Below are 10,915 nucleotides of genomic sequence, written 5' to 3'. Positions count from 1 at the left end.
AGGCAGTATCTCTCATCAGTGACTGACTAACAGCATCTCCCCTTAGTGACAGGCAGCACATCCCCTCGGTGACTGACAGGCAGCGCCTCCCCTTAGTGTCAGGCAGCACCTCCCCTTGGTGACAGACAGGCAGCACCTCCCCTTGGTAACAGGCAGCACCTCCCCTTAGTGACTGACAGTCAGCACCTCCCCTTAGTGACAGCCACCATCTCCCCTTAGTGGCTGACAGGCCGCATCTACCCTTAGTGACTGACAGGCAGCATCTCTCCTTAGTAACAGGCAGCACCTCCCTTTAGTGACTGACAGGCACCACCTCCCCTTTGTGACAGGCAGAACCTCCCCTTAGCTACAGGCACCATCTCCCTTTCGTGGGTGACAGGCAGCATATCCCCTCAGTGACAGTCAGCACCTCCCCTCAGTGACAGTCAGCACCTCCCCTTAGTGACAGGCTACATTTCCCCTTAGTAGCAGGCAGCATCTCCCCTTAGTGTCAGACAGCACCTCCCCTTAGTGACTGGCAGGCAGCACCCCCTTATTGACAGGCAGCATCTCCCCTTAGTGACAGGCAGTCCCTCCTTTTAGTGACTCACTGACAGGTAGCATCTCCCCTTAGTGACTGACATGCAGCATGACATCTCCCCTTAGTGACAGGCAGTATCATCTCCCCTTAGTAACAGGAAGCACTTCCCGTTCCCGTTCCATTCAGGCATAAGAGGAGGCTGTTGGGCATGAAACCTGGGTGGGTGTGCACTGGGCATTAGGCAGATTGGTGGGTGAGTGGTCCTTGGGAAGCAGGCAGGCTGGTACGTGGGCGGGCACCGGGCAGCAGCAGGCCCCGCCCCCTGTGGCAGCGGCGTCCCGCCCCTCCCCCCTCCCCGGTGCTGCAGCACTGCAGCCTCTCCGCGCTTTGCACACAGCAATATAACACAGTGCAGACTGCCCCGGGTGCTGCAGCCAGGCTCTGCAGGATGATGATGCTGCTGCTGACCCCAGGAGGCTGCTTCTCCCTCCGGAGCCCGGGCATCTGAGACTGACCCCCGGGGTGAGGACCCGGCGCCTTTCTGACAGCTCACCCGGAGGAATCTGCCCCCAGCAGCGGCTACCCGGCCATGGAGGCTGCGGACAAGGAGTGCGGGGCCCTGGGGGGTCTCTTCCAGGCCATCATCAATGACATGAAGGTAACCGATACCGATACCAGGGGGCGAGGCCAAGGGAGCACGCCCCCAATCAATATCTGCTCACTCAGTGGGGGGAGTATACAGGTGTGTTCTAGGAGCAGCTATCCCTCCCTCCAGGTGTATACACCCATCTACCTGTATACTGTATCCATCCATCTATCTATATACTATATCCATCTAACTACTGTATATACAGTATTTCTATCTATATAATTTATCCATCCATCTATCTATATACTCCTACCTATCTATCTATCTATCTATCTATCTATCTACTGTATCCATCTATCTAGTCTCCTATCTATATACTGTATCCATCCATCTATATTCTCCTATCTATATACTGTATACATCTATATTCTGCCTATTTATCTACCTATATGCTCATATCTATATACTTAATCCATCCATTTATATACACACATATATATATATATATATATATATATATATATATATATATATATATATATATATACATACACACTGCCTATGTATCTACCTATATACTGTATCCTTCTATCTACCTATATAATGTATCCGTCTAGCTATATACTCCTATCTATAAACTGTATCCATATGTACTGCCTATTTATATACTCCATCTATATACTGTATCCATATGTGTGTGTGTATGTATTACTCCAATATATACAGTATACTGCAACCATCCATCTATCCAGCTATATACTGTTTGTGTCTATGTACCTATATACTATTATACATCTATGTACTGTATGTATCTATCATCCATCTTTATACTGCATATATTCTATCTATCTTGCAAGTGTCTAGTGGTAGTGATGTGTCATGTGTGTATAGAAATGTACATGTATGACAGTGTATGTGCCATGATGATGTGGGATATGTACTAGATGACTGCGACTATACACAATGTATATACATATTATATTTGTGTTTATACAGGAGAAACAGGATATATATACTGCCATGCACAGCCACCATTGCTGCATCAGAATCCATGGGTAGTACTGTCTGTCCTGCATTCTATGCCCGGTGGCAGTGCCCGCATCTCCCTGGTCTCTCCTGCCATGCAATAGGGCTGGCTGGTTGGCAATGTGTCATGTCAGGGAATTGGGGGAGGGGGGCTGCTGGCAGGGGTCTGCCATCTTTGTGTAAGTTAGAGGCTGGGCTCTGTACCAGGAGACAGCTGCAGAAAGCCCCTACCCCTTTCCCTGCTGCCTGGTGCCGGGCTAATGCTCCCTGCCAGTAATCTTCCTGACTGAGCCCCCAGAGGTCACTGCGGCACTCGTCCCCTTCCTCCAGACATGTATGATGGCTGCAGTGTAGATCCCAGTATGGTACACTGCACAGCCATCCCTCACTGGGGACAGGGGCGACCGGAGAGTATATAGGATTGGGAAATGTGTATACGGATGTGGTGAGGGGCGTATAGGATCGGGAGATGTGTATATGGATGTGGTGAGGGGAGTATAGGATCGGGAGATGTGTATACGGATGTGGTGAGGGGATTATAGGATCAGGAGATGTGTATACGGATGTGGTGAGGGGAGTATAGGATCGGGAGATGTGTATACGGATGTGGTGAGGGGAGTATAGGATCCGGAGATGTGTATACGGATGTGGTGAGGGGAGTATAGGATCCGGAGATGTGTATACGGATGTGGTGAGGGGAGTATTAGCCCGGCACCAGCCAGCATAGGATCGGGAGATGTGTATACGGATGTGGTGAGGGGAGTATAGGACCGGGAGATGTGTATATGGATGTGGTGAGGGGAGTATATAGCAGGGACGTGCAGTCAGGGGAGGCAGTGCCTCCCCTGTCATTAATGATTAAAATAATACAAAGAAGATACTTATGACACATATTCTGTGTCATAAGTATTTTTTTTATATTAATTTAATCATTCTCATTGTTGCATAATGTGTGTAAATGGTTTTGGAGGCACCGAAAGCGGTGCCTCCAGCTGCCCCTTATAAAAAGCTGGAAGCCGGAGGTGGGCAGTGGGCGGGGATAAGCAGAGAGCTGTAAAAGCCCATTTGAAAACCTAGTAAAAGCGGCACCTTTCCAAATGCCTCAGTGACAGGGTGCGCTTTCAGCCACTATGAAGACATGCCCCTGTCACTGAGGCCATCGAAAGCCACCCGCCCCCTTCGCCGTCGGTGCCCACCCTGCACTCCACCCTCACACACCTTTAGAAGCCGTGTCCCATGATGAAGAGGGAGCCCAGCGGTAACAGCAGCCCAGGAGGGTCGGGGTGCGGGAGTGTTGTGCCCGGTGCGCCGGTCCAATAAATCTCTTTGCGGGCTGGTCCGTTGGCTGTCCCGGGGCTGGCTGACAGGCAGGGGGCTGCTGCTCCGCGTGAAAACCGGAAGCTGCTCCGGCTAGCCGGGACTCTGGAGCAGCATTACAGCAGGGGAGAGTGGATCGGCGGCCGGGCAAGCAGGGTAAGTAACTGCAGTCACAGTAACCCTGCTGACGCCCGGTCCCATCCGCTGTGGAACCGCTGTGGGTGGGGGGGTGGTTTGCGCATGCTGCAGGGAGAAAGATCCCTGTGAGGGTGGTGGGTCGTCGGGTGCTACAGTGAGAAGAGAGCCGCTGGAGATGGGAGGGGGTCAGAGTGTCAGTGTATGTATGTATGTATGTATGTATGAGAGTGTCAGTATATGTTTGTATGAATGAGAGTGTCAGTGTAGGTATGTATGTATGAGAGTGTCAGTATATGTATGTATGAGAGTGTCAGTATATGTATGTATGAGAGTGTCAGTATATGTATGTATGAGAGTGTCAGTATATGTATGTATGAGAGTGTCAGTATACTATATGTATGTATGAGAGTGTCAGTATATGTATGTATGAGAGTGTCAGTATACTATATGTATGTATGAGAGTGTCAGTATATGTATGTATGAGAGTGTCAGTATATGTATGTATGAATGAGAGTGTCAGTGTATGTATGTATGAGAGTGTCAGTATGTATGAGAGTGTCAGTATATGTATGTATGAATGAGAGTGTCAGTGTATGTATGTAGGTATGAATGAGAGCGTCAGTACATGTATGAATGTATGTATGAATAAGAGTGTCAGTGTATGTATATATGAATGAGAGCGTCAGTGCATGTATGTATGAATAAGAGCGTCAGTGTATGTATGTATGAATAAGAGCGTCAGTGTATGTATGTATGAATGACAGCGTCAGTGCATGTATATATGAATGAGAGCGTCAGTGTATGTATGTATGAATAAGAGCGTCAGTGAATGTATGTATGAATAAGAGCGTCAGTGTATGTATGTATGAATGACAGCGTCAGTGCATGTATGTATGAATGAGAGCGTCAGTGTATGTATGTATGAATGAGAGCGTCAGTGTATGTATGTATGAATGAGAGCGTCAGTGTATGTATGTATGAATGAGAGCGCCAGTGTATGTATGTATGAATGAGAGCGTCAGTGTATGTATGTATGAATAAGAGCGTCAGTGTATGTATGTATGAATGAGAGCGTCAGCGTATGTATGTATGTATGAATGAGAGCGTCAGTGTATGTATGTATGTATGAATAAGAGCGTCAGTGTATGTATGTATGAATAAGAGCGTCAGTGTATGTATGTATGAATGACAGCGTCAGTGCATGTATATATGAATGAGAGCGTCAGTGTATGTATGTATGAATAAGAGCGTCAGTGAATGTATGTATGAATAAGAGCGTCAGTGTATGTATGTATGAATGACAGCGTCGGTGCATGTATGTATGAATGAGAGCGTCAGTGTATGTATGTATGAATGAGAGCGTCAGTGTATGTATGTATGAATGAGAGCGTCAGTGTATGTATGTATGAATGAGAGCGTCAGTGTATGTATGTATGAATGAGAGCGTCAGTGTATGTATGTATGAATAAGAGCGTCAGTGTATGTATGTATGAATGAGAGCGTCAGCGTATGTATGTATGTATGAATGAGAGCGTCAGTGTATGTATGTATGAATAAGAGCGTCAGTGTATGTATGTATGAATGAGAGCGTCAGCGTATGTATGTATGAATAAGAGCATCAGTGTATGTATGTATGAATGAGAGCATCAGTGTATGTATGTATGAATGAGATCGTCAGTGTCTGTATGTATGAATGAGAGCGTCAGTGTATGTATGTATGAATGAATAAGAGCGTCAGTGTATGTATGTATGAATAAGGGTGTCAGTGTATGTATGTATGAATGAGAGCGTCAGCGTATGTATGTATGAATAAGAGCATCAGTGTATGTATGTATGAATGAGAGCATCAGTGTATGTATGTATGAATGAGAGCATCAGTGTATGTATGTATGAATGAGATCGTCAGTGTCTGTATGTATGAATGAGAGCGTCAGTGTATGTATGTATGAATGAATAAGAGCGTCAGTGTATGTATGTATGAATAAGGGTGTCAGTGTATGTATGTATGAATGAGAGCGTCAGTGTATGTCTGTATGAATAAGAGCGTCAGTGTATGTATGTATGAATGAGCGTCAGTGTATGTATGTATGTATGAATGAGAGCGTCAGTGTATGTATGTATGTATGAATGAGAGCGTCAGTGTATGTATGTATGAATGAGAGCGTCAGTGTATGTATGTATGAATGAGAGCGTCAGTGTATGTATGTATGAATGAGAGCGTCAGTGTATGTATGTATGAATGAGAGTGTCAGTGTATGTATGTATGAATGAGAGCGTCAGTGTATGTATGAATGAGAGCGTCAGTGTATGTATGTATGAATAAGAGCGTCAGTGTATGTATGTATGAATAAGAGCGTCAGTGTATGTATGTATGAATAAGAGCGTCAGTGTATGTATGTATGAATAAGAGCGTCAGTGTATGTATGTATGAATAAGAGCGTCAGTGTATGTATGTATGTATGTATGAATAAGAGCGTCAGTGTATGTATGAATAAGAGCGTCAGTGTATGTATGTATGAATAAGAGCGTCAGTGTATGTATGTATGAATAAGAGCGTCAGTGTATGTATGAATGATAGCGGCAGTGCATGTATGAAGAATGTCAGTGTATGTATATGTAAATAACAGTGTATGTAGTATGTATATGTAAATAACAGCGTATGTAGTATGTATATGTAAATAACAGCGTATGTAGTATGTATATGGCGGTTGTCAGCTCCGCAGTCAATGGCCATAAGGGGTTCTTTCCTGTATATGTGCAGAATAATAATTCAGTTACTGAGAAAGCATGTAGAGAGAAGGAGGAGATCTTCTCTGGGGAGCTGGATTTGACCTGGAGCCCCAAACCATCACTGTGGGCCGGCTCCTATATGGCATTGCGACACTGCATTTTTTGGGGACCTCCCTTGACTCCCGCAGCATTATCTGTGTGTGCTGGGCTGTCCACTGCTGGAAGCTGCTACAGGTTGGGCATATGCTGGCCAGCGATGGTGCGGACACTCGGCCATATGAAAGCAGGGGGCGCAGTGCACACGAAGTAGAACAAGGCTGAGAGGAATCCCAGGAACCAAAGGTCCCCGATGAAGTGCAGTAATACAGAGCATCCTGCCCACAAACCGCCCATTTAAAGCCACAGGAGGATCAGGTTAGTAGTGACTACAGTGGGGTTAATGTGTTCAAACCTTCAGTGTGATCAGGAGCCACCTCCCTGCACCCCCCAACTAACCCTAACCATACACCTTCCTCACCAAGTACCCTAACTATACATCCACTTAGCCTAATCCTGACTATACCCTCATCACCTAACCCTAACTATACATGCCCCGTAGCCTAACCTTAAATACACATCCCCCATAGACTAACCCTATATATACACCCCCTACAGCCCAACCATTCACATCCCACCTGCAGTATAATGTCATGGGCATTATGGTGTGGGGGCATGCCTCATTTGTTATATAGCCGCTCCCCCAGCTGTGTGTAACCACACACCCTCATAACACTTGACCACGACCATTTTTGGGACAATGTAAGAAAAAATATCTACTTGCACCACTGCTTACAAACTAGTGCCTCACTAGCCACTGACCTCACCGCACGTCACTGGTATATAGTATCAGAAGATGTGTATATGGATGTGGTGAGTGGAGTTAATAGGATAGGGAGATGTTTATACGGATGTGATGAGTGGAGTATATAGGATCGGAAGATGTGTATACGGATGTGGTGAGGGGAGTATAGGATCGGGAGATGTGTACAGTATATGGATGTGGTGATGGGAGTATATAGGATCGGGAGATGTGTATATGGATGTGGTGAGTGGAGTTATGTATGTATGAATAAGAGCGTCAGTGTATGTATGTATGAATGACAGCGTCAGTGCATGTATATATGAATGAGAGCGTCAGTGTATGTATGTATGAATAAGAGCGTCAGTGAATGTATGTATGAATAAGAGCGTCAGTGTATGTATGTATGAATGACAGCGTCGGTGCATGTATGTATGAATGAGAGCGTCAGTGTATGTATGTATGAATGAGAGCGTCAGTGTATGTATGTATGAATGAGAGCGTCAGTGTATGTATGTATGAATGAGAGCGTCAGTGTATGTATGTATGAATAAGAGCGTCAGTGTATGTATGTATGAATGAGAGCGTCAGCGTATGTATGTATGTATGAATGAGAGCGTCAGTGTATGTATGTATGAATAAGAGCGTCAGTGTATGTATGTATGAATGAGAGCGTCAGCGTATGTATGTATGAATAAGAGCATCAGTGTATGTATGTATGAATGAGAGCATCAGTGTATGTATGTATGAATGAGATCGTCAGTGTCTGTATGTATGAATGAGAGCGTCAGTGTATGTATGTATGAATGAATAAGAGCGTCAGTGTATGTATGTATGAATAAGGGTGTCAGTGTATGTATGTATGAATGAGAGCGTCAGCGTATGTATGTATGAATAAGAGCATCAGTGTATGTATGTATGAATGAGAGCATCAGTGTATGTATGTATGAATGAGAGCATCAGTGTATGTATGTATGAATGAGATCGTCAGTGTCTGTATGTATGAATGAGAGCGTCAGTGTATGTATGTATGAATGAATAAGAGCGTCAGTGTATGTATGTATGAATAAGGGTGTCAGTGTATGTATGTATGAATGAGAGCGTCAGTGTATGTCTGTATGAATAAGAGCGTCAGTGTATGTATGTATGTATGAATGAGAGCGTCAGTGTATGTATGTATGTATGTATGAATGAGAGCGTCAGTGTATGTATGTATGAATGAGAGCGTCAGTGTATGTATGTATGAATGAGAGCGTCAGTGTATGTATGTATGAATGAGAGCGTCAGTGTATGTATGTATGAATGAGAGCGTCAGTGTATGTATGTATGAATGAGAGCGTCAGTGTATGTATGAATGAGAGCGTCAGTGTATGTATGTATGAATAAGAGCGTCAGTGTATGTATGTATGAATAAGAGCGTCAGTGTATGTATGTATGAATAAGAGCATCAGTGTATGTATGTATGAATAAGAGCGTCAGTGTATGTATGTATGAATAAGAGCGTCAGTGTATGTATGTATGTATGAATAAGAGCGTCAGTGTATGTATGAATAAGAGCGTCAGTGTATGTATGTATGAATAAGAGCGTCAGTGTATGTATGTATGAATAAGAGCGTCAGTGTATGTATGAATGATAGCGGCAGTGCATGTATGAAGAATGTCAGTGTATGTATATGTAAATAACAGTGTATGTAGTATGTATATGTAAATAACAGCGTATGTAGTATGTATATGTAAATAACAGCGTATGTAGTATGTATATGGCGGTTGTCAGCTCCGCAGTCAATGGCCATAAGGGGTTCTTTCCTGTATATGTGCAGAATAATAATTCAGTTACTGAGAAAGCATGTAGAGAGAAAGAGGAGATCTTCTCTGGGGAGCTGGATTTGACCTGGAGCCCCAAACCATCACTGTGGGCCGGCTCCTATATGGCATTGCGACACTGCATTTTTTGGGGACCTCCCTTGACTCCCGCAGCATTATCTGTGTGTGCTGGGCTGTCCACTGCTGGAAGCTGCTACAGGTTGGGCATATGCTGGCCAGCGATGGTGCGGACACTCGGCCATATGAAAGCAGGGGGCGCAGTGCACACGAAGTAGAACAAGGCTGAGAGGAATCCCAGGAACCAAAGGTCCCCGATGAAGTGCAGTAATACAGAGCATCCTGCCCACAAACCGCCCATTTAAAGCCACAGGAGGATCAGGTTAGTAGTGACTACAGTGGGGTTAATGTGTTCAAACCTTCAGTGTGATCAGGAGCCACCTCCCTGCACCCCCCAACTAACCCTAACCATACACCTTCCTCACCAAGTACCCTAACTATACATCCACTTAGCCTAATCCTGACTATACCCTCATCACCTAACCCTAACTATACATGCCCCGTAGCCTAACCTTAAATACACATCCCCCATAGACTAACCCTATATATACACCCCCTACAGCCCAACCATTCACATCCCACCTGCAGTATAATGTCATGGGCATTATGGTGTGGGGGCATGCCTCATTTGTTATATAGCCGCTCCCCCAGCTGTGTGTAACCACACACCCTCATAACACTTGACCACGACCATTTTTGGGACAATGTAAGAAAAAATATCTACTTGCACCACTGCTTACAAACTAGTGCCTCACTAGCCACTGACCTCACCGCACGTCACTGGTATATAGTATCAGAAGATGTGTATATGGATGTGGTGAGTGGAGTTAATAGGATAGGGAGATGTTTATACGGATGTGATGAGTGGAGTATATAGGATCGGAAGATGTGTATACGGATGTGGTGAGGGGAGTATAGGATCGGGAGATGTGTACAGTATATGGATGTGGTGATGGGAGTATATAGGATCGGGAGATGTGTATATGGATGTGGTGAGTGGAGTTACTAGGATCGGGAGATGTGTATACGGATGTGGTGAGTGGATTTACTAGGATTGGGAGATGTGTATACTGATGTGGTGAGGGGAGTATAGGACCGGGAGATGTGTATATGGATGTGGTGAGGGGAGTATATAGGATCGGGAGATGTGTATACTGATGTGGTGAGGGGAGTATATAGGATTGGGAGATGTGTATATGGATGTGGTGAGGGGAGTATATAGGATTGGGAGATGTGTATATGGATGTGGTGGGGCGAGTATAGGATCGGGAGATGTGTATACTGATGTGGTGAGGGGAGTATATAGGATCGGGAGATGTGTATACGGATGTGGTGAGTGGAGTTACTAGGATTGGGAGATGTGTATACTGATGTGGTGAGGGGAGTATAGGACCGGGAGATGTGTATATGGATGTGGTGAGGGGAGTATATAGGATCGGGAGATGTGTATACTGATGTGGTGAGGGGAGTATATAGGATTGGGAGATGTGTATATGGATGTGGTGAGGGGAGTATATAGGATTGGGAGATGTGTATATGGATGCGGTGGGGCGAGTATAGGATTGGGAGATGTGTATACTGATGTGGTGAGGGGAGTATATAGGATCAGGAGAAGTGTATACTGATGTGGTGAGGGGAGTATATACGATCGGAAGATGTGTATGCAGATGTGGTAAGGGGGGTTTAGGATCGGGAGATGTGTATATGGATATGGTGGGGGGAGTATACGATGGTATGGGTACTGCTGCTGGCACTATCAGCGTGTTATGGGCACTGCTCCTGATGTAATCAGTGTTTTGGGCACTGCTGCAGTTATAATCAGTGTGTAATGGACACTGCTCTTGGTATAATCAGTGTGGTATAGGCGCTGCTTCTG

At 45.1% G+C, this 10,915-nt stretch overlaps 1 protein-coding gene across 2 annotated transcripts in view; it reads left to right on the top strand.

Moving 5' to 3' along the window:
- Positions 1–695: 695 nt before the first annotated feature.
- MTSS2 (MTSS I-BAR domain containing 2) overlaps positions 696–10,915 on the top strand; it is a 109,893-nt gene continuing 99,673 nt past the window's right edge. Inside the window, exon 1 of one of the 2 annotated variants that reach the window (XM_083165702.1) lies at positions 696–1,178. In XM_083165702.1, coding sequence (XP_083021828.1) covers positions 1,110–1,178 — 69 coding nt within the window. In that variant the 5' untranslated portion in view covers positions 696–1,109. Of the gene's footprint in view, positions 1,179–9,133; positions 9,362–10,915 lie in introns of those variants that run through there. The other variant, XM_083165703.1, reaches the window with a different exon arrangement.

This window comes from Crinia signifera, chromosome 11 (assembly GCF_055691185.1).
Source record: "Crinia signifera chromosome 11, ASM5569118v1, whole genome shotgun sequence".
Classification (NCBI taxonomy): domain Eukaryota; kingdom Metazoa; phylum Chordata; class Amphibia; order Anura; family Myobatrachidae; genus Crinia; species Crinia signifera.
Note: the sequence above shows the minus strand (reverse complement) of the source record. Positions and strands in the feature narration are given on the sequence as shown.